Source organism: Tiliqua scincoides, chromosome 4 (assembly GCF_035046505.1).
Source record: "Tiliqua scincoides isolate rTilSci1 chromosome 4, rTilSci1.hap2, whole genome shotgun sequence".
Taxonomy (NCBI): Eukaryota; Metazoa; Chordata; class Lepidosauria; order Squamata; family Scincidae; genus Tiliqua; species Tiliqua scincoides.
Genome location: NC_089824.1, coordinates 54737676 through 54761026, shown reverse-complemented (window position 1 = coordinate 54761026; position 23351 = coordinate 54737676). Strand labels below are relative to the sequence as shown.

The 23351-nt window shown below is 41.2% G+C and overlaps 2 protein-coding genes across 3 annotated transcripts in view; one reads left to right on the top strand and one right to left on the bottom strand.

The window, feature by feature from the left end:
- The window catches only part of RMC1 (regulator of MON1-CCZ1), a 30675-nt gene extending 8014 nt beyond the window's left edge, over positions 1 to 22661 (top strand). Inside the window, exons 4-21 of one of the 2 annotated variants that reach the window (XM_066626424.1) lie at positions 533 to 589; positions 1681 to 1767; positions 2614 to 2706; positions 2798 to 2938; positions 4626 to 4729; positions 5695 to 5784; positions 5893 to 5998; positions 8386 to 8497; positions 14938 to 14982; positions 16411 to 16464; positions 16833 to 16961; positions 17234 to 17340; positions 17685 to 17804; positions 18375 to 18452; positions 19622 to 19726; positions 19885 to 19953; positions 20330 to 20555; positions 22452 to 22661. In XM_066626424.1, the coding sequence (XP_066482521.1) occupies positions 533 to 589; positions 1681 to 1767; positions 2614 to 2706; positions 2798 to 2938; positions 4626 to 4729; positions 5695 to 5784; positions 5893 to 5998; positions 8386 to 8497; positions 14938 to 14982; positions 16411 to 16464; positions 16833 to 16961; positions 17234 to 17340; positions 17685 to 17804; positions 18375 to 18452; positions 19622 to 19726; positions 19885 to 19953; positions 20330 to 20555; positions 22452 to 22531 (1803 nt within the window). In that variant the 3' untranslated portion in view covers positions 22532 to 22661. The remainder of the gene's footprint in view (positions 1 to 532; positions 590 to 1680; positions 1768 to 2613; positions 2707 to 2797; positions 2939 to 4625; positions 4730 to 5694; positions 5785 to 5892; positions 5999 to 8385; positions 8498 to 14937; positions 14983 to 16410; positions 16465 to 16832; positions 16962 to 17233; positions 17341 to 17684; positions 17805 to 18374; positions 18453 to 19621; positions 19727 to 19884; positions 19954 to 20329; positions 20556 to 22451) is intronic. The other variant, XM_066626425.1, reaches the window with a different exon arrangement.
- NPC1 (NPC intracellular cholesterol transporter 1) overlaps positions 15322 to 23351 on the bottom strand; it is a 53686-nt gene continuing 45656 nt past the window's right edge. Inside the window, exon 25 of the mRNA XM_066626422.1 lies at positions 15322 to 23158. Within this exon, the coding sequence (XP_066482519.1) occupies positions 23079 to 23158 (80 nt within the window). The 3' untranslated portion in view covers positions 15322 to 23078. The remainder of the gene's footprint in view (positions 23159 to 23351) is intronic.

Here is a 23351-nt window from a genome sequence, read left to right as displayed (position 1 = left end):
AATTTTCAGATCATAATCAAAGTTAGGAAACTTAAGCCAATGAGCTTACAGCCCAATCCTGAGCTGTCTGGGGTCTGGGGCTGTGGCTGCGCCAAAAATGACTGTCGCCACATCCCGCGCACTTCGAGCAGCTGCAGGCGGTGCCTCAGGAGAAGGGGACTTTCATCCTCTTCCCCAGGTAAACGCAGTAGCCCTGCAATGGGGCTACTTGATTCACCGCCAACGAAAAGGTCGGCAGTGAATCAAGTGCCTCCGTGTCAGGCGGTGAGCCCAACACGGAGGCTTTGGATTTGGTGGAGCATCGCTCCTGTGGAGTGTCACCACCTCCATCCCTCCCTGCTCCCTCCCCTGGCACACCTCCCCGCACCCTCTCCATGCCACCTGCCTCCCCCCACGCCCCAGCAGTTAGCTGGTGTGCCGAGCCCAGGATTGGGCTCTCAGTTGTGGCTTACTCCGCATAGTAGTGGCTTATTCTGCATTGGATGATGCTACAAATGGTTGTTAGCTACTGTTAATAATGATGTCGTTCCAGGACTTTCTGAACTTCATTCCAGATAGCCCACAACTGGAATATACTCAAGAATGCAAGGTACATGAAAATAAATATCCAGTTAGCTACACTAAAGTGATCTTTCAGTATATTATAAACTAGTTTACTCTAGTAGTTCAGGAAATTTGTTCAAAATATGCATGGACCATGAGAAGACTGCACTGTGCTCCAGAAAAATCTTCCATTGTAATCTTCAATATACTTACAGTTTTAGATGATTATTTTTTGTCATCTTGAAAGTTATAGCTTTAATTCTACAAGACTGAACATAAAGCTAAAGAGATGAGGAGAGAAAATCCTTGGTCATCCAAGTGGGTAATTCAATAATTGGATCATGTCCCTTAGCTGGATACATTAAAGTCCCTAAATCCAACGTAGACCCACCACCAGGGTGCACTAAAGCTCTAATCATGCCTGGTACATATTTTGTTTAAACAAGGCCCCCATTTTTCAAGAAGCACAGTCTCTATTTGCTTTTCCAGATACTACATCTGCTGATAACAAATCATGGAAAGTACCTAGCTACCCTGTGAAATTGCAATGGAAATATTCCTGTCTGAAAATTTTATCCAGTAGAAAAGGTGTCTCATGTAATGTTGTAACTGTGTGAGAAATTGTGCAAAGTAGTATTTGGAATCATGGAGAAAGAATAGTAGTTTAATAAGCGCATTAATAAGTATTCTTGCCAAACATTGTTCGTAATAGTTTATGACAAAGAAGCAGAAGATGATAGAGTAAATTTTGTATAATATAATTCTTGCCTAGCACTAGAACCAGCCTAGTGCTAATCATTTAGTGGTCAGAAGTATGTATTAACCCCCATTCCAGGACCCCCATTTGGGTGCTCTGAAATAGAAGAATTTCTTCACCAACATGGAAGTTTATTTATTTAGGCCATTTTTACCCCACCATTCCCCCACTAAAAGGGTGCCCAGTTTCCCCCTCTGTTGAAGTGAAAGAAGAATCTTAGTTACGTGGGAGCTTCATGTACTCTTCAAAGCCCTTGTAAAGCTCCCAATTAGGTAACTAATTCTAGTGTGAGATTGTGAGACACAAGCCATGATATTATGTATTATATGAAATTGTGTGCCTATTTGTGTGTTTCAACTGAATATTGCTTGCTGTTAAAGACCAAGAATGCCAACATTCTAGGATTCTGCTGGACAAGCTCTGCAGAAATTGTCTTCATAACCGATCAAGGAATTGAATTTTATCAGGTAAGTGCAATGATGTCTTTTTTTTAAAGCCTAAACTCATGAAAACTACTTTCTATGCAATTCTGCTGTCTCTGCTCTCCCATCTCACCGATAAAGTCCCCAACCTTCAGGAGAGGCTTTTTGAAGAGAAGGGCGTAAGAAAGCCCATTGTGCAAGGTGCACTCATGAAACTCTGGATACAACTCTCTGTTTTGTATCTGTTTGTATTTGATCCCATTTTGAAACCTAAGGCTGCAATCCTGTTTGCATTTATGTGGTAGTAAGTTGTATTAAACTGAAAAAAGATTTACTTCTCAGTAAACATGTATAAGATTGAGCTGCAAGTCAAAGTCTTACTTTGGTTAGTTTGGTACATAAAAGAAACTGGCTGCCTTAAAAACTTAGAAATGAATGTTGTTGCCTAAAGAATATTTGAATTTAATATTGTGAGAAATATCTAGATTTCATTGTCTAGAGCTCAAATTTATGTATGTAAAATGTAAAATTTCATTGCTGTGGAATGCACTTTGGACCATTAAAGCACCATGTACCAAAGTGTGTTTTAAGTTCTATTCATTGATAGTTCTTTGCAATAAACATGTCATCACTCAAATTCATTTTCAGAGGCCCCAGCACTCACATTTATTTAGCAGTTGCTCTTGCTCCAAATACGTTTGAATTCTCTTCTAATTTACTTCTCACTCATTCATATCTACAATGTGATCTACAGCATAAAAATTCCAGCTGCTACTGGAGGACTAATGACACAGTAGCAGCTTAAAAGTAGTAATTTTTGGTGTACTTCTTTTCAGTTGAATTTCTTTCATTAAACATTTACTATCATTTATTATACCTTGTTTCAAGTAGCCTCATGCAGAAGCTAAGAGACAAGAAAGATCTGATAGTTTACTTTGTCTTCAGCTAAGTAGAACCTGCCCACCTAGAGCAAGTTTCAGAACTGTAAGCTCTTATTATGAATTTTTTGGCCATTAACATCTATTGGAATTATTTCCACATTGCAGTTATTGTAAAACTTTACCTTGATCTTCAGGTATTACCAGAGAAACGAATACTAAAACTTGTGAAGAGTCAGAATATCAATGTAAACTGGTATATATACTGTCCTGAAAGCTCCGTCATTCTGTTGTCAACCACAGTTCTTGGAAATGTTTTACAGCCATTCTATTTCAAGGTAAGAGAAGAGAAGCACTTAAGTGCCCTGCTGTATTCTCCAGCCTATCCTCTTAACTTTCCTGAAAGTTTTACAAAGTTATGTTGGTGTGGTATACATCAAGCTAAGCAATGTATTTTTCCATTCCTATTTGCCTTTCTTTTCCATACTTCATATGTCAGATATGTGTTCCTTTCTATTGCATTGGGGTTGATTCACGAACTTTACATGCTACTTGTGCTTACTGTTATCCAATCAACAACTAGCTTAACTGAAAAGTAGATACAGTCCTCTTTATATGCATATTTGCTATCTGCAAATTCACTTATCTGTGGCAGAATTACTACCTTCTCTGTTCTTATTATCTGTTATGCAGGGACCTTCAGAATGGTGTCCCCGCGGACCTGGCTTCCACAGGTCATTTTAAAGGGGTCTGTGCTGGCTGCAGGTGCCATTCTGAAGGTCTCTGCAGCATTCAGGGATATTTTGGAACTTCCTGCTGAACTTTACTGGCTTTCTTCTGATGGCTGAGGGTCTCTACTGGCTTCTTCTGATGGCAGGGAAGGTACCCCTTCCCCTCCCAGGGTACACCTTGTACCTAACCCCATTGATCCCATAGGATCAATAGTTCAAATTCTATATCTGCGAATTCACTATCCACTAGGGTTTCCAGGAATCTGATGCTGGTGGATAATGAGAACTAACTGTAAGTGTATGCGATGGGACAGTACAAGTATGACATTTTGGAGATGGAGAAAATAAAAATGGCCTCCTCCCATCCTTTTTTCACTGGATGCTGCTGAGCTCTGTCACTGTTTTTCTCTGAAGATGACAATTGGAACGCCACACAACAGAGGGCTGGATTTTGCCTAGGGCCTAGCAATTCCTGGCCCTTAGTAAGGGAAGATTTGTGTTTATGAACACATAGGATACCTGCCAGGGTAATGCAGTTGATTTCTATTCCCTATTATGAATCCATCTCTTGTCCCAATGTGGTTGGAAATGTTTGTCACTGTTGCCACAGCTAGTGATAATGTATCAGTCATCAACTTCCATGTAAAGTATGGCCTCATGTTGGTCACCCGAACATGTTAATTTGATTCTTTGAACTATAGAAATTTTTATGCAGATCTACACAACTTGTAGGGCCTTACACCTCAGATTTTTTTTCCACACAGAGATCACCTCATTATAGATGGAAATTCAACGCCTATCAACACTTATTTCTCCCAAAGATTATTTTTAACATCAATTTACTGATTGCTATGAAAAGTTGTAAATTAACCTGAGAAAAGATTCCCCATTGGGATGAAAGAAAATTTCAAGTCTCTTAGTTAGCATCAGAATATCAAGTAACTGTGTACCTAAGAATTTTTTCCAGTCTCTGTTGTCCTAGTTTATTTATGTATGCTGAATATATGATGCAGTGGAATGGCTGCCTTTTATTGGTCATTAAAAGTTAATAGTTGTGTATGTAAACTCATTTATAGGGACTGTTCATTGCAATGGACTGTTTATTGCAATGTTGGTTGCATGTTCCATGTTGCTAGTTGCCTTTTTCACATTGTAAACAAATAGGTTGTTTTAGACTGGGGGTCTTGATAAATCTTCTCTTTGGTATTAGAAAGTGGTATACATTGATAAAAACAGTTATAAACATTATCAGGTTATAGATGCAATATTTTATTTTAAATGTGTCTTCCTATAGGGTGGAGCTATGTCGAAGTTATCCAAGTTTGAAATTGAATTGCCTGCAGCCCCAAAGTCATCCAAACTTAGCCTTTCTGAAAGAGATATTGCTATGTCTACAATGTAAGTATTGCTTTGAATGATTTTCTCCTCTGTTAAGGTGACTTGTAGGATCAGGATAGCTTGCACTTCTGCTTTTGTACTTTGTACCAATCAGAGACAGTTTGCTTTGTACTGGTCCAAAAGATGCAATTGGACATTCTGTTTCCTATGATGTAGCTATGGGTATACCGTTGTTAATTCTACTGATTTTAAATTAATCACAGTAAAGGAGATTAACAAAGGGTCAGGAATGCTTGCCTTCTTCTCCCCAGAACGGAAATTATCAAGTAAGAAATTCACGTTTTCTTCCCAGAGGCACTAAGGTTGCAATCCTATGCACCTGGGAGTTACCTGGAAGCAAGTCCCCTTGAATTTAGTGGGACTTAGGCTAGGTTTGCACTATCAGTTCTTCTGGTTTGTTTGCAAAGATAATTCAGAAAGTAAACATGTACAACTATCTCATACGGTTCATTTTAGCAAAGAGTTTCAGTTGCCCCCGAGGAAGAGTCTTCCTCCAAGGCAGAATGTTTTTGTTTCTTATGCATATTTGAAGTATCTTCTCTTCTTAGTTCCTTGGATTGATGCTTCTTTTTTTGTTTCTTCACTGATTTTGGCAACAAAAGTTAAGCAAGTGTTTAACTCTCTTCCATTGAAATCAATGAACGTTAGAAATGCTTAATGATTACTGTTATCATGCCCAAGCGTGGTGGTCTGAAAGAACAGAAGTCAATATTTTGTCAACATAGTTCAGTCACCAAAACTTCAAGACATGCCCATTCTGTGTAAGCAGTACAGTCAGACATATGCACTCAAAAGCAAAAAGAGAGAGAAAATGAGAGACAATAAGATGAATGTAAAGGAATTTTCTTCAAAAGTGAATAGTTCCCAAAAGTGATAGTAGAATCCTTCTTATTCAAGACAATCATAGAACAAAGCAAACATAAATCCACATAATAACTTCAATTTTAATTACTTGGTCTCGTTAGATATGGGCAGCCTTATATTCTGTACTTGAGACATCACTCAAGGACATCCAATAGTACAGGAGCTGAAGTGGTCCTTTATCACTTACCAAGGTAAGTTTGTGTCTTTCTAATAATTTTGATTTTTCATAATGAAGTGTAAAGAATAAGATTCATGTTGCTGATGAGTATATTTGCTCTTTCTGTCTGATGCTACGATAGGGAAGGCTCATGTAAGAAGTTGCATATACTGAAGTTATACAGAACTGGCAAATTTGCACTGAATGTTGTGGATAACTTGGTTGTAGTTCACCATCAAGATACTGAGGTATTGCTTATTCTCTCTGAAGTACATTTCTGGTTTGTAATTCAACTTGTTTTCCTTTGTCTGTTTGGAGGGGTGTCAAACTCGTTTCATACAGAGGGCCGAAGGTAGCATTCAGGGTGCCTGTTGAGGACCGGAAGTGATGTCATTAAGCAGAAAGTGACATCATTAAGCAGCTGATGACCAGAAATCAGCACCTTGTGCTCTTATAGAAGTTCATTAACTGCAAATGACAGGAGAAAATATGCAAATCTTGATCATATTTCAAAATATGGGAAAGCCCAATTTTCGTGTGGACCGCTGTTTCAGTGGTAGCACCTCAGCACTGCTCAGCAGCTGAGAGCCTGAGGGCTGGATAAGGGTTATGACACCCCTGGTTTACATCATTTAGCATTTGTAGGACTGAAATTGTGACATTTATAGTCGTTGAATAGACCATGCTTGATTGTACTAGTTAAAAGATAATGACCATGTTCAGTTGCTTATATATACATAGCTGGTACATAGGAAGATATGGGGAATGAGCTTTTTCATTAAATTCTAAGTTTTATTAACATTGTAGCTTCTTTCTGTTTGACTTGATGTGAAAAGGAGTGTAGCCATTTACTATAATAATGGAATATTACCTGAAAATGTATAAATAGATGTTTTTTAAAAAGATGTTAAGATGGACTGTATAGACAGTATATTAAAAAGTAGCCTTTTGGAACTACTGTCCTCATTTGATAGCTCCACAACCGCTTCTATTTCCATGCAAAACTTCGGTTCAGTAGAAGGGGTGACTCAATGTATACAAAAAGAAGTATAGTTGATTCTACCCACTCCACGGAAATAAATGGGAGACTCCTTTGATTGATGTAGAGCTAACTTCGCACACTAGAAGTTGCTGAATCAAAAGAAAGTAATGCATCAGTTCACACTATGAAAGACAAGGAAAAGGAAAGTAGAACCATACAACTATGGAAGAACCCTGCATCTGAAATTCTGCATTATTCAACATGAAATGGAATGGAATCAAGAATGTAACAATCTCTTATTATAATTATAATGGTGTTTTATTTTTCATGAGAATAGTTAGTGAGATGTTTTATTTTTGCAGGAGTCAGCTACATTTTCTTTAGGTATTTTTTTGAATTTCGGTAAGTTCAGTTCCTTTTCCCCAAGAAGGGGCAGGTTTCTGAGGAAGGAACTGCCAGCAGTGTAACATGTCTTGGCGAACATGACAGAATGTAGTAGGCCTAGTTACAGTAGAGGACTTGGTTGGAAGTAGACTACTCCTCTCCATTCCTAGATTGCAACAACAGAATGGCCCCAAAGAAGGCCTCAGTGTAGTTGTGTGAAAGATCTTATGTTGGAGTCCAGATCCTAAAGTAATGCGCATGGTATGTTTAAATCAACGAACAACATCATTTTTATGAAATGCTAGTCTAATGCAGGTGTCACCCCATATCTGCGGGGGCTCTCTTCCAGACCCCCCCCCCCCGTGGATACAGAAACCACAGATAAAAGGGAATCTTATGAGTACAGTGTTCTGTCCCCCCATGCCCATTACCTTCTTTTTTCTTCTTTTAACAATTACACATGTTTCTTGCTTTACAGGCACTATAAGAGCAAAGTGCCAAGCAGGCATCAGCCTACACACTAGGTGCACATGGTGGTAACACAGTGCCTGCCTGCTTGTTGCTTTGCTCTTATAGCATCTGTGAAAGCAAGAAATGTGCATGATTGTTAAAGAAGAAAATGGAAGGTAATGGGGGTGGGGGCTGTGGAGAACAACAGATACTTGAAACTGTGAATATGGGGGTGCACCTGTATTTAAATAAGCACGTAAGTATTTTTAAGTTGATGATGATAATAAATAATACAGGTATTTATATACCACCTTTCTTGGTCTTTATTCAAGATGGTTTACATAGGCAGGCTATTTAAATCCCCGTAGGGATTTTTACAATTGAAAGAAGGTTCTATCTTTCAAGAACCACAACAGTCCAGATGTTTCACTCTGATCTGGTTTCACATTCTGGCCTCCATCCTCCCACGCTCAGAGCAGATGGAATAACTTGGCTTAGCTTGTCAGCTGCTTCAAGGTCGCACGGTGCCGGTGGCCTTGAACTGGCGACCTTGTGGATGTTATCTTCAGACAAATGGAGGCTCTACCCTCTAGACCAGACCTCCTGCAAGTTGATGTATGCCTTGATACAATTAGCACCTAAAGAATGTAATTTTTGGAGTACTTGTTACATAGGGAGAACACCTAGAATTGACAATCTATGCGTGTGGATTTTTAAAAATGTGTTACTAAAGAAAAAACTTGATTCAGTCTTGATTTGAGTATGATTACAAATGAAAGCCATGGCATAGTTTTGATGTTGTTTGTTTCTCAATTTTAGACCTCTATCATATTTGATGTTAGGCTAAAAGGAGAATTTGATGGTACAGTTACCCTTCATCAGCTTGTACTTCCAGCTCGATCCATACAACCTTATCAGATCCCTGCAGCAGGTAGGATTCTTACTCATGAACTTGAAAATCCAGTTGGCACATATACAAACACTCGTATTTGCAGTGATGAACATAGATACAATTTGTTTTTTGATTATAAAAAATTAAAATACTGGATGATATGACTTGTCTGTGCACTTGTTTTATCACTTTCTATTTATTTTGTTCCTTATTTATTACGAGGTTGCTTACATTTTGTTATTCTTTGAAATAGCATCCTTAGGTCTTGCTGGATAACCCTTAATGCTGACCTACCTAAGCAGTACCTTGTAGAGCCATACCAACCAGAGAGCAGATAGTTATCTGAATCATGAGCAGAAATAGAATAATAGGTGCCCTGACCAAGATGGGCCAGATGCTTCCCACCCTTTCTGTGTCTTTTCTTTTCAAATAAGTTTGCTTCAGTATTTTTCTTACCATTTCAAAGTAGCCTGTGATTCTTCCTCTGCGCTGGAATAGGCTTCAGCTCAGTTGTGGGCAGTTTAATATTGACAGTGTATTGGAAAGGCATCGGAAAATGCTGGCAATTCTCTTTCCTTCTTTGCCATTGTGCAAAATTATGTAGCGCTTTGAGCTAGTCATGTGCAATTGTACAGGTAAATCCCTTGTCAGTTCTTTTTCATCCCCCTGCAATAGCAAGTGGAGCTGAAATCTCAAGGTGAAGTCTGAAGGTTGATTGCTGAATGTCTGACAAAGGCTTTTTCCAGTCCATTTCTTCATCTGTGCAAGTCGCATCTCTGCAGTCTGCGTTCTGGTATTTGGCTCATGCAGGAGAGGCTTATTAGAAGTAATTTTGTTGAGAAGCACAATACTTGTGGAGCCAGATTCTAATCAGTCTTCTGTATTACAATGGCCCCACTATTGTTGAAGATATTCTTAATAAGAAGAAACAAATTGTTTTGTCAATACTATATTGTCATTTTTTAACAAAAATGGCTGTAGCCCTAAAATAGAAGGGCTCAGTACAAAAGTGAGCAACTTCTGTATTTGTTTATTAAAAATTACCTAACTGGAAAGGATTGTCTACTGTGCAGTGGAATCAGTAAATGTCTAAAATGCATAACACACATTAAAATAATGACTGAAATCTTAAGCCTACCAAGGCTACAGTTTTCTCACTCCTTGGTGAATATTTTGTTTTAGAATTAACTGGACTTTAGACTGTAGCCCCACAGCCCAATCGTGAGCTGCCCGGGGCGTGTGAGTGTGGTGGCGCCGAAAATGGCTGCCACTGCATCATATATACTTTGAACAGCCGCAGGCGGCACCTTGGAAGAAGAACATTTTCATCCCCTTCCCCCAGGTAAACGCAGTAGCCACAATGGGGCTACTCGATTCACTGCCAACAGAAAGGTCGGCGGTGAATCAAGTGCCTCCGTGTCAGGGGCTGAGCCCAACGCAGAGGCTTTGGACCCAGTGGAGCATTGTTCCACTGGTGCCGCCTCCCTCGCTGCTCCCTCTCCCCAGCATGCTTCTGTCTGCCTCCTGCCTCCCTGGAACGCTTCCCCGCCCTCCACCCACCTTTCCCCTCCCCACCTCCTTCCTGCCTCTCCCCACGCCCCCACTTACTTCTCTGCTGCTCGGTGGTCTGCATGACTATCGAGCGGTGGAGGTTGGGCATCCACCTGATGCTGGCCAGCACTGGGCTACCACAGGCGCCTGCCTGGTGTTAGGGCCCGCAAACGTGCCTTATGGCATGTATGCGACAGTGCACGCTGGCGGTGAGCCAGCATGCCGAGCCCAGGATTGGTTTCTTAGTTCTGCAACGTTTATAATATATTTGAACTATTCTAATGTAATACGATGTAAGTAATTTCTTCTGCTAAACTTTGACTATCTAGTCTTTTCTGCTTTCTGAGCACTTAATATCTTGTCCAGCAAGTTGGGGCACAGGAGCTAGGTGAGGGCAATAAAAATATATACGTGAATGTGTACATAGGTCTACTCTGAGCAGGAGCAGAGTCCTACTTGTGAGTAAGGGCCCAAGGTACAGGCACTTGGAAAAGTAAATAAAACGTAGGAGGATAAAGTAGAAAGCAAGTTTTTCTACTTTGTTTAAATTAACGCTGTACTTAACCCAAGTTAAACGTAATCCAAGTTAGAACATAATCTAAAAGTTCAGTAAATTGGGACACAGGATCTAGGTGAGAGCAATAAATAAATAATTTAAATAAAGATGCACACTTAATAAAAGCAGGAGCTATAATTTAGATAGGAAACTAGAGCCCAAACTAAACAAAGTAGAGGGTAATTGGGGGAGAAAGTACAGTTGGTGTCTAGTTTATAAACAAGGCAAAACAGGATTTAAACCTTTAGTGTGTAAGTTCTGCCAAGCCCAAAAAACTCTTAAACCAGTGCAGTTTAAACTCAGATAAAAAGCAGCTTGAGGTTAAAAAACAGTCCAGCCTAAGATAGCTGAATTAGGAGGGTAAGAACCTAGGAAGGGCCCTTTGCCAGCCAGCCAGGGTGATTTAGCTTAGCATAGTCATAAACTTAGCAATTTAGCATAGTCATTGTACTTTAGGAGGTGATAAGAGCCCCATTCCAAGCACCCCATTCAGGAGCCTGCAGAATAGATTAAGCCCATCAGCAGCCTTTTGTCTTCCTGAGCTTTTGTAATCTCACCTGGGAAGACCAGCCCCCTTTCAGTCAGCAAGGAGGGAGGGAGGAGGAGCCAGCTAGGGGTATATAGCTAGTGCCTGCCACCACGTGAGCCTCTCTGCAGAAGCGCGCATGGCCTCTGGGAACCCAGTGCCTCGGGAACAAAGTGCCAGATAAGGCACCGCAAGTTTAGCCTTGGTGCAAGTTCAGCAGCAGGGGGAGGAAGCCAGGGCCCCAGACACCGCCCTTCTCTTCCCTTGAGAAGGGGGCAGCAAACCAGTGAAGGGTTTTTAAGTACCCCTAAACAAACAAACAAAACTATGCAGTCAAACAGCCAGCAGCAGGGTGGGGGCTATCCAGTGTTTTGCATCGAGTGCAACATGTATAACTATATGCCTCTGGGGCATAAGTCATGGGTGTGTCTTCGGTGCAAGGAGCTCCAGGGACTCAGGGAACGCATTCGCTGCCTTTAAGCCTTGGTGGCCGACCTGGAGAAGCAGAGGCAGGCAGCGAAGGACCGTAGGGAGACTTCTGGGGACGATCAGGCTTCGTCCCAACCTCAGGCGTGCAGCTCCTCAGCTGCCCGGGTGGGAAGTCTTGGGGCTGGAGGACGTCATCCTGGAGAGGAGGGAAACAATCCCCTAGGGGGGACCCCTTCTCCAGGGGACGGGCCCGTATCCAAATGCACTCAGGATACTCCTCGGCAGGAGGAGGGTCGGGGGCTTCTTGTAGTGGGGGATTTATTAGAAACAGGGGGGGGGTTTGTGACGGATGTGAGGACCGCATGGCGACTTGTCTGCCTAGTGCGAAGGTTGCGGACATCACTTCTTGTCTAGACAGGCTGGTAGATAGTGCTGGGGAGGAGGTAGGGCCACACACAGGGCCAGCTAGGCAGGCAGACATCAGGGATCTCAATGCATGGATGAAACGGTGGTATAGGGAGGAGGGGTTTAGATTTGTTAGGCACTGGGGAACGTTTTGGGACAATCAGAGCCTGTTCAAGAGGGATGGGCTTCACTTAAACCAGAATGGAACCAGACTGCTGGCACATAACATTAAAAACGTGGCAGAGCAGCTTTTAAACTGATCCCTGGGGGAAGGCCAACAGGAGCCGAGGGGCATCCGGTTTGGGACTCCTCATCCCTATGGGAAGAGGATGGGGAGGTTAGAGAACAACAGGGTAAAGGCAGAGTGGAAGAAAAAATTGGGAATGGTAGCGTGATGGAATGTGATAGACGGTTTGGCACAGTGAGAGGATGCGGGGACAAAGGAGCTAATAAGCAGCCCATCCTGGGGCATTCCATGTACAAATGCTTTTATGCAAATACCCGAAGTCTCCAAGCAAAGAAAACTAGAATGTCTGGTGACAAGGGAAAACATTGACATAGTGGGCATAACGGAAACCTGGTGGAATGTGGAAAATCAGTGGGATACCACAATCCCGGGCTATAAATTCTACAGGAGGGACAGGGAGGGGCGTGTTGGAGGTGGGGTGGCCATTTACATTAAGGAAGGGATAGAATCCAGCAAAGTAGAGCGGGTCCAACTCCACCATAGAATCTCTATAAGTTAAATTACCAGGCCTGAGGAGTGATGTAATACTGGGGGCGTACTATCGTCCTCCAGACCAGAAACCGGAAGGGGACCTTGAAATGAGGAAACAGATCAGGGAGGTGACAAGGAGGGGAAGGATTGTAATCATAGGGGACTTCAATTATCCTCATATAGACTGGGTCAATTTGTGTTCTGGTCACGAAAAGGAGAATGGTTTCCTTGACATGCTAAATGACTGTGCCTTAGAGCAGCTAGTCATGGAGCCCACCAGAGGACAGGTGACTCTGGATTTAATATTGTGCGGTACTCAGGACCTGGTTAGAGTTGTAAATGTTACTGAGCCATTGGGGAACAGTGAACATGCCAGAGAAGCAGTTGGCCCTCTGGATGGTGAGGGAGGGAAAGGGGAGATCAAAGGAGACTTGGAGATGGTAGAGAAATTAAATGAGTTCTTTGCATCTGTCTTCACGGCAGAAGACCTCGGGCAGATACCGCTGCCTGAACGGCCCCTCCTAACCAAGGAATTAAGTCAGATAGACATTGAAAAAGAAGATGTTTCAGACCTCATTGATAAATTAAAGATCAGTAAGTCACTGGGCCCTGATGGCATCCACCCAAGGGTTATTAAGGAATTGAAGAATGAAGTTGCAGATCTCTTGACTAAAATATGCAACTTGTCCCTCAAAATGGCCACGGTGCCAGAGGATTAGAGGATAGCAAATGTCATACCAATCTTTAAAAAGGGAAAGAGCGGGGACCCGGGAAACTATAGGCCGGTCAGCCTAAAATCTATACCAGGTAAGATGGTGGAATGCCTCATCAAAGATAGACACAAAACACATCAAAACACATAGACAAACAAGCCTTGCTGAGAGAGAATCAGCATAGCTTCTGTAAGGGTAAGTCTTGCCTCATGAACCTTTTAGAATTCTTTGAAAAGGTCAACAGGCATGTGGATGCAGGAGAACCCGTGGACATTATATATCTGGACTTTCAGAAGGCGTTCGACACAGTCCCTCACCAAAGGCTACTAAAAAAACTCCACAGTCAGGGAATTAGAGGACAGGTCCTCTCATGAATTGAGAACTGGTTGAAGACCAGGAAATAGAGAGTGGGTGTCAATGGGCAATTTTCACAATGGAGAGAGGTGAAAAGCGGTATGCCCCAAGGATCTGTCCTGGGACTGGTGTTTTTCAACCTCTTCATAAAAGAACCTGGAGACAGGGGTGAGCAGTGAGGTGGCTAACTTTGCAGATGACATCAAACTTTTCGGAATGGTGAAGACCAGAAGTGATTGTGAGGAGCTCCAGAAGGATCTCTCCAGACTGGCAGAATGGGCAGCAAAATGGCAGATACACTTCAATGTCAGTAAGTGTAAAGTCATGCACATTGGGGCAAAAAATCAAAACTTTAGATATAGGCTGATGGGTTCTGAGCTGTCTGTGACAGATCAGGAGAGAGATCTTGGGGTGGTGGTGGACAGGTCGATGAAGGTGTCGACCCAATGTGCGGCGGCAGTGAAGAAGGCCAGTTCTATGCTTGGGATCATTAAAAAAGGTATTGAGAACAAAATGGCTAATATTATAATGCCGTTGTACAAATCTATGGTAAGGCCACACCTGGAGTATTGTGTCCAGTTCTGGTCGCCGCATCTCAAAAAAGACATAGTGGAAATGGAAAAGGTGCAAAAGAGAGCGACTAAGATGATTACTGGGCTGGGGCACCTTCCTTATGAGGAAAGGCTACGGCGTTTGGGCCTCTTCAGCCTAGAAAAGAGACGCCTGAGGGGGGACATGATTGAGACATACAAAATTATGCATGGGAAGGATAAAGTGGATAGAGAGATGCTCTTTACACTGTCACATAACACCAGAACCAGGGGACATCCACTAAAATTGAGTGTTGGGAGGGTTACGACAGCCAAAAGAAAATATTTCTTTACTCAGCGGGTGATTGTCTGTGGAACTCCTTGCTGCAGGATGTGGTGATGGCATCTGGCCTGGATGCCTTTGAAAGGGGATTGGACAAATTTCTGGAGGAAAAATCCATTATGGGTTACAAGCCATGATGTGTATGTGCAACCTCCTCATTTTAGAAATGGGCTATGTCAGAATGCCAGATGCAAAGGAGGGCACCATAATGCAGGTCTCTTGCTATCTGGTGTGCTCCCTGGTGCATTTGGTGGGCCGCTGTGAGATATAGGAAGCTGGTCTAGATGGGCCTATGGCCTGATCCAGTGGGGCTGTTCTTATGTCTCTTAACGTTTCTTATGTCCCAATGTGCAGGTCCAGCTTCTGTAACCAGTCAGCTTCCGGTTCCCTGTAAACTCTGTATCCTTGAACAGTTTTTGCTGTGTTCTGAAGTAAAACAACGGATCATAATCTCATCTATAGAAAAATGTATTTTCTCATTACTAAAAACGGAGCAGCCTTCCAGTGTATTCAGTTAAGGTATTTTAAGAAAGTACGGGTTGTCTGAGGGTCTGGTAGGTATTGTTCAGCACTTGGTAATTTGTTTCCAGCCAGTGATTAATAAGGGCAGGGATCCCAAGAGCTACTTGAGATGCGCGCACAGCCTTTGTCTCCACTGGAATTATAGCCTTTTTTTTCTTTGAAGGGTGAACCTTCATGTCAGAACAAATTACTTATGAAGCCTCTCAATTTCAGAAGGCGTTTGTAAATTTTTATTTATTTTTAAATCACTTTTCCAGATGTGAGCAATTTACAAACAATTAATGAGTAAAAAACTCAAATGTAATAGTTAATGTAATATTTCATAAAACTAAAATAACATTAAAACCAATAATGGGAGGCGTATGCTGTTCAAGAAACCCAAATCTAAACCTCTCTTCAGTGGGGGTATTAGTAGGGCTGGCCTAAGAACTCCTGACATCAGAGGTGACATGCCAAGTACTGCCCTTTCTTACCTGATAACATGCCATTCTCTGTTCTTCCCACTTCCCAATGCTCTAACTCAGGGGTGGGAAGACCCTGGGGGCCATTGGGGACCCCCCAGTCTGACCCACAGGGTGCCCCTAGTCTCCAGTGAGCTTCTGGCCTGTTGGAGACTGTTGGGGCCCATGCTGGTCCGCTATTGCCGGTCACAACCACCAGATGCAAGCTGTGGCCCAAGTTAGAGCAAGACGATTTATAGTCTCCATGTGTTTTCTGCTTTTCCCTGGGCATTATTTTACACACACCCCTCCGAATTGCCTCTGAAATTGGTCTGTATGTTTTCACTGTGCAAGAGGTGTGTGGTAAACAGTTCATAGTTCTCATGGTGTTCTACATGCCTGTATGAGAGCTCTCGTGTATTATAAATAAGCTCAGTAAAATTCATTCATTCATACAAGGTTGGTTAATTCTCTAATGAATTCATTTATGTATAGTTTGAAATACTGATTCTTTTTTCCCCAGCTCCCGACACAGTGTCGGAGAGATGATGTGGCCCTCCTGCCAAAATGATTGCCCACCCCTGTTCTAGCTCACTCTCCTCCCTTACTCATTTCCTTTCTGTTCGCCTCTTCCTTTTCCAATTCAGGCAGTGGGAGGAGGAGGAGCAGCAGCAGTGGAGAGAAGTAGGCAGACACAGATTAGTCCCTGTCCACCATCCTGCTGCCTGAGGCAACCACTTCATTTGTCCTCACAGATGGACTGGCCCTGTGCATTTGTTTGGATCCAGGCTATAATTACCTTTATTGACAGAGATTTTAAAGGAGGCAAGACTACTGGATTTGAGTTGTTTTGCTTAACATTTAGATTCTTCATCCTGGATTGTCTTTCAGCCTGATATCATCATCAGTGCAAGTGAAGGTAAATTTGAAGCTGCCAACGTTTTTCTTTTTCTAGTGACTTTCATTGGTTTGTATAGGTGGTATTTATTTGTATTCTAAAATAATGAATGCTTACCCTCCTGCTTACCTTTAAAAAAGTGTTCCCATGTGGCTTACTAGAATAGCCAACTATTTGGAGAACTAGTTATAAACAAGTGGCTATTACAACTAATAAATAGAATTATTACTACTGGTCTTCAGTTCTTGTTCCGATAGTGTGGCTTATCATGTTTCTTAAAACGGTAAAGATACTTTAAGATAGACAAACCTTACTAGCATCTTTTTAGAAGTAAGTCTAGTTTTCAAAATTAATAAGGATTATGGTTTTTCTTCTTCTTCTTAATCTAGGGTATCTTTGGAACCTTCAGGTGAAACTTGAACCTATAGTAAATCTCTTATCAGATAAAGGGAAGCTAATGGATTTTCTTCTTCAGAGAAAAGACTGCAAAATGGTTATTCTCTCTGTGTGTTCTCAGAGTAAGTTTGTTATTTTTGTGGAATAACTTTCATATTCTCACATTCTTCTATTAACCATAGAAAGGGGTTGTTTAACTGGTAACTCCTTTTTAGCATTATAAAGTTAGAGTAGCTGTAGTACAGTATCTTAAAGTACTAATTGGTTTATTGTAGCATTAGCTGTTGAAGCAGATCATGACTTGGCAAAGCATTGTTAAATTCTAGAAACCTAGTTACAGAATTCAGTGGTCATGTGACTTTCTATACCTTTTGTCTTGTGTTTTCTATTACAGTGTTAAGTGAGCCAGACAGAGGATCACTGGGTGTAATTGCCACTGTGTTTGACAAACTCAATCACGAGTATAAGAAATACCTGGAAGCAGAGCAGAATTATAATATGGCAAGTTATTAACTTTTTAAAGCCATGTGTCTTACGTGTACTGATTAACTTTCTCTTGGTCATCAGATTGCATATGAATTGAAATTTGTTATTTACAAGAAAATATAGCTTCTAACATTTAAAATAATAATGGTTTCAACTGCCATCATATCTTGATTACAACAGTCACCCACTCCAGTCCATATTTAATTGAAAGTATTCAACAGTATTTTTAGCTTTTATCTTTTTGTAAAGGCACAGTTCTGGTTTTTAATAGCCTGCTTCTGATATCTCTTTTTTAACCCTAATGCCCTTTTTCAAAATCTATAATGCTGTGTTTAGTCAAGTTCTCTGGTTCTTTGCAGGCACTGGAAACTGGGCAGAGCAGAAGCAATCCACCCCCCAAACGACCTATCCGTACCCAGGCAGTTATTGACCAGTCAGATATGTATACACATGTCTTGTCAGTCTTCACTGAAAAAAAGGTTGGTTATTTTAGAGACAAAGCAGAAGATGTTAATATGCAAACTCAAAAGGGAGAGAGTTAGAATTAGTCTCACTGCTGATGTTATCCAAGACTTCTAGTGGATAAGCTTGTTTTTGCAGAAAAGTCTGTTTATTACAGTTTGAAAGAGTTGGAATATTTAAATAGATTCTTCAAATTCGTTACTTAGTTTAGATCAGGGGTCTCCAAACCCTGGCCCGGGGGCCAAATGCGGCCCACAGCGAGCCTCTATCCGGCCCGTGGCCAGCCTCTTGTCCCCTGAACGCCCCTGGCCCACTTTGCCAAACACGACTGGAACTATGCTCTGCTTGCATCTGAAGGGTATTCTAAGGGCCAGAGAGGTTGAATGAATGAGCCCATTCATTCATTTATTCACACATCTAAGTTCCATCTCTAATTTATTTATATAAATTTTATATTTAAATTTTGTTTCCGGCCCTCAACACCGTGCCAGACATTTGATGCGGCCCTCTGGCCAAAAAGTTTGGAGACCCCTGGTTTAGATCTCAGAAATTCATTTATTTCCTCCTGTATCATCTTTTCCTTTTAGGAAGCACCTCACAAATTCATCATCTCTGTCTTAATGGAATACATTCGCTCACTCAATCAATTCCAGATAGCTGTTCAGGTAAGAACTAAATATCTCATTTACAAAAATAATATATTCGTACTTGTCACCCTCACCTGTTATAAAGCACTGGATGGGTTTTGTTTTTTATGAATTCATCTCAATAACTTATCTACCAGCTATAAAAATTGGAGGCTGCAATCCTATCCACACTTACCTGGGAGTAAGGTCCATTGACTCTAATGTGACTTACTTCTGAGTAGACATGCATAGGATTGGTCTCTGAGAGCCCAATCCTATCCAGTTTTGCAGTATCAGTGCAGCTGTGCCAATGGGGCATGCACTGCATTCTGTGGTGGGGAGGCAGTCACAGAGATAACAAACAACATTTGTTTCCTTACCTCAGGACTACATTGCAGCTGCACTGGTGCTAGAAAGTTGGATAGGATTGGACCCTAAGTTCCTTATACATGTACTAGAGGGATTTTTTAAGAGCACTGTTTAGACAGGGATGATGGTTTTTCTCCTCTTTAAAACAGGTAAGTAAGACACAACAGTAAGACTGTTGTGAAGAGAGTTGGCTATCACTAGGTCAGATGTACTGAGAGATGCAAAGCAGCAAGTTAATTTCTGAAACAATTGAATCCAGTGAAATTAAGACACTTATCTAAGGTTGAAACATGCCTAAGCAAGTATAACACTGAATCCTGCTGTTGTGTAGCTGAAGAGCCTTCCAATACTTATAGATGTCCTCTGGAAAGCAAGTAGTTCTAGTTCTTACATAAATTGTAGGGAAGACATCTAGACCCTTCTGACTCCCCACTCCTCCTTATGTGCATTTCTTCATGCATCGGAAGCCCCAGCCATTACCTTCCTGCATGTGCTTTTGGGTAGGGAAGGAGTTGGATTTGGCCCTGCAGGCAATATGGAGCTTTAAGTTGCTTTAAACATAGTTACATCAAACTTCACAAGCATTTAGCTGCTGTTGAATGATTTGCATTTGGTGTTGAACTTAAAATCATTAGTTTAAGGTTAGTTTCAGGTTTCAGAACCTCTTCAGTTTTAAAAATCACTTTGAACAATTCACTAAATGGAAGATTCTGCCATTTTTAAAAAATAGCTTTATGCAGGATTTCAGGTACCTTTTTCTTGTAAGGTAATCAGGAGTAACTAAAACCCTGCATAGCTATACACAGTCTAATTATAGAAACATGTTTACTTTTCTGTAGCATTATCTATATGAGTTGGTCATCAAAACCCTTGTTCAGCACAACCTATTCTACATGCTTCACCAGTTCCTACAGTACCACGTTCTCAGCGATTCAAAGCCACTGGTAAAGTACTGCCTAAATTTAATCCGTTTTCACTGCTATTTGTTTCAAACTTAGGACTGTTTTTTTTTATTCTCCCAACCACTGTAAGGTAGGTTGTACCCAAGCCCACCCACCAATGTGCATTTGTTTTTAATAGCTTGCCAAACTTCTCATTTCAGGCTTGCTTGTTGTTGTCACTAGAAAGTATTTATCCTCCTGCACATCAACTTTCCCTGGATATGTTAAAGGTAGGTGTACACCTATACTGCTTCTATTTTTACTTGATGGGTACAGTGGTTGTGGAGTAAGATTTAGACCTTTAAGATTCAGGTTCAAATCTCCCACACACATGAAGCTTCCTGGGTGACCTTGGGTCAGTCACTATCTCTCAGCCTAACCTGCCTCAGAGTTGATATGATGACAAAAGGTAGGAAGGACCCATGAACACTAGCCTGAACTGTATTAAACAGTTGAAAAGCAGAATTTTATTTATGACTTCTTTCTTAATAGTTTGCAAATTAAAATGATGATCCTTAGTTTGTTGGCTTTAAGGTATGAACTCCATTGCTCAAGGTAATAGTCGTTACTGCAGCAATGGGTAATTGTGCTCTTTTGTTGTTCCAGAGACTTTCTACGGCAAATGATGAAATAGTGGAAGTTTTGTTGTCTAAGCATCAGGTACTGGCTGCCTTGAGATTCATCAGGGGCATTGGAGGACATGATAGCATTTCTGCTCGCAAATTCCTTGATGCAGCAAAGCAGACTGAAGATGAGATGCTGTTCTATACTATATTCAGGTTCTTTGAGCAAAGAAATCAGCGATTACGTGGAAACCCTAGCTTTACTCCAGGTAAACAGCAGTTCAAAAAGGGAGCAAGCAGATATTCTTTAAAATGGGTAGAAGGCTAACAAAATAGGACTGGTAGCTTTTATAAGACTATAAATCCAATGTTCTGTCATTTTGAACAGGGGTGCCTAAACCCCGGCCCGGGGGCCACTTGCAGCCCTTGAGGATTCCCAGTCTGGCCTGCAGGGAGCCCTCAATCTCCAATGAGACTCTGGCCCTCCAGAGACCTGCTGGAGCCTGCGCTGGACCTCTCACAGGAGCTAGAGGACTCTTCCTCTGCTTATTGTTTCATGTCTGTGGTGCTGCAGCAGCAGCGAAGGAAAGGCTGACCTTGCTTTGTGCAAGGTGTTTTATAGGCCTTGAGCTATTGCAAGACCTCCATTTGTTCATATAAGTTCTGTAAGATATTTGTGTAAATTTAAAATGTAAATTTTTTCCCTGGCCCCAGACGCAGTATCAGAGAGATGTGGGCCTCCTGCCAAAAAGTTTGGACACCCCTGCCCTAGAACAACAATGGAAAACAAATGTGTCCTAAGCATTAGAACTATCCCACAGAAAGGAACACTGTTCTGTAGTATGGCCATGTTCACTTTGAAATACAGGTGTGTGCCACTTAATGACAGGGATACATTCTCCTATCCCCTTGTTATGCAAAAAGTCATTAAAGTGATCAATCAGTCCGATGTGTTGCCTTTGTTGTTTAAACAGACACTCCTGCCCGACACTAGCTGGCTGCGCAGGCTACTGGAGATAGACTGTCTCTTCTTTGCATTAAGAGCCTCTCTATTGTGTACAATCTCCTGCAGGATATGGGAGACGCAATTGCCTCATTAAGAGCATCTTTATTGTGCTTTGACCACATCTGTTAAGCGGCACACACCTGTATATCACACACTCAAAGTAAAGATGTTTAAACAGATCGATTATGTGGACCTACAAGACTAACCAGAGCTCAGAACAAGTTTATTATAACAGCAGTTGAGGTATTCATACAACCTGCCATAGGATGTTCTCCTATAAACCATTCACTAACCCAGACATGTTTCTCTCTCTACTTAAAATACTGCTGAATGAGAATATTTTGTATAAATTAGTATTTGATCTTAAAACAAAGGAGATCGCCCTGTGTTAGCAAATTCAAAAGTAAAGGCACTATGTCTACATCTTGTATACTAAGAACAGTCCCATTTTGACACAAATTCTGGTAAAGCCTGAGGAACAGTAATTAAAAGGGTGAAACAACTGACATGCCATAGTGAGAAAGTGAGCAACATGCAGATGCAAAAATTAAGTTTTTCTTGCTTATCACTGTATATAAACCACTCACAGCAAAGGAGTGGCAATTAGATTAATTGGAAAGGGACAGAGTAATCTTGGATGAGATCTGTCAGTTGCTATCTTGTCAGCTGAACTTTAGGGATGCACTTTTCTACCACTTACACTATAAATGACAATGGCAGTCTCTACTCATCACCCTGAATGGACTGGAACATGTACTTTGGTATTTTAGTGGAACCCCGGGTGCTCCAGTAAGGCACCCTAAGAATAGGTGTTGGTTTCCCTTTCTTTAAATATTTGTGCATATAAGCTATCTTAGCCTAGTAGTGCTTAGAACTCTCAGCATGCATTACATGTGTCCACAGTCCCTTAACATTTTTCCCTAGTTAATCAAAAGTTGGAACAGAAAACCTATCAGCATCAATATTTAGGACAACTACTTGTGCTTTGTGTGGCAGGAGGAGTAGGTATCCAAACTGAAAGTCAGAAAAAGATGCGTGTGGTGGATATTCCCAAAATCAAACTGTAGGAAGAACAGGCAAATTTGATTCCACAAGTAGCACATAAGACAACCAGTTTTTAGAAATCATGTAATAATGTCCTGTTGTTCTTATCTTATAGGAGAACACTGTGAAGAACATGTCATGTTTTTTAAGCAGGTTTTTGGAGACCAAGCACTGATGAAACCTACCACTTTCTGAAGTAGGAAAGCAGTTTCAATACAAAAATGTATAAACTTAATTTATTGCATTTATGTACTGATACTTTTGACTGAAAAAATCCTATTTTATAATAAAGTCTTGTACAGATCCTTTGGCAAATATTAAAAATACAACATTTTGACTAGTGGCTTGTTCTTTTCCTAAAAATAGAGCCAAAATTGCATTGACTTGCATTTTAAAAAGTGTCAGTGGTTTGCAATCTGTTCTCATACATGTCACTTCATCTCATCAGGAATGCTATTTGTCTTGTGGAAGAGGACGCCTCTCTCAGGTGTGAACACAAGAAGCAAACAGTAATTTTAGGATTGTTAGATGTTTTAGCAATACTGATAAATGTGAAGTAGTTTAGTACGTCTTGCATCCATACTGTCCAGAACTACTTATGTCCTTGTGTTTAGGCAGGCAGCAGATCAATCCAGTAGTATTCTTCAGCAACAGTAGTCATAGAAATTTGCTACCATCTGTTTGAGTAGGCGGGGCTTCAGCCAGAATTCAAGAAGTCCACTGACCACTTAGTCTAAAACGGCTAGAACAGGAGTTTCTCTCTTTCTGTACCTTTGCTTCTTTCTTGTGCTGCGTGTGCTTTGGCTTTATTTACTGAGGGCCCTGTGGAGGGGAAAAAAAGTATAAGAAGTTTATTTCAGTTATTTACCTGTATGATATTAGCTTAAGAAAACATAGCAAAGTACAAATAGTCTCTAAAAAGCAGTTTGCTTCCAGTATGTTTGTTCAAACTGGAGGGTACGGGCAAGTAAAATTTGTGTTCAAATTTGAACATAAATCTTTTAACTTCACAGGA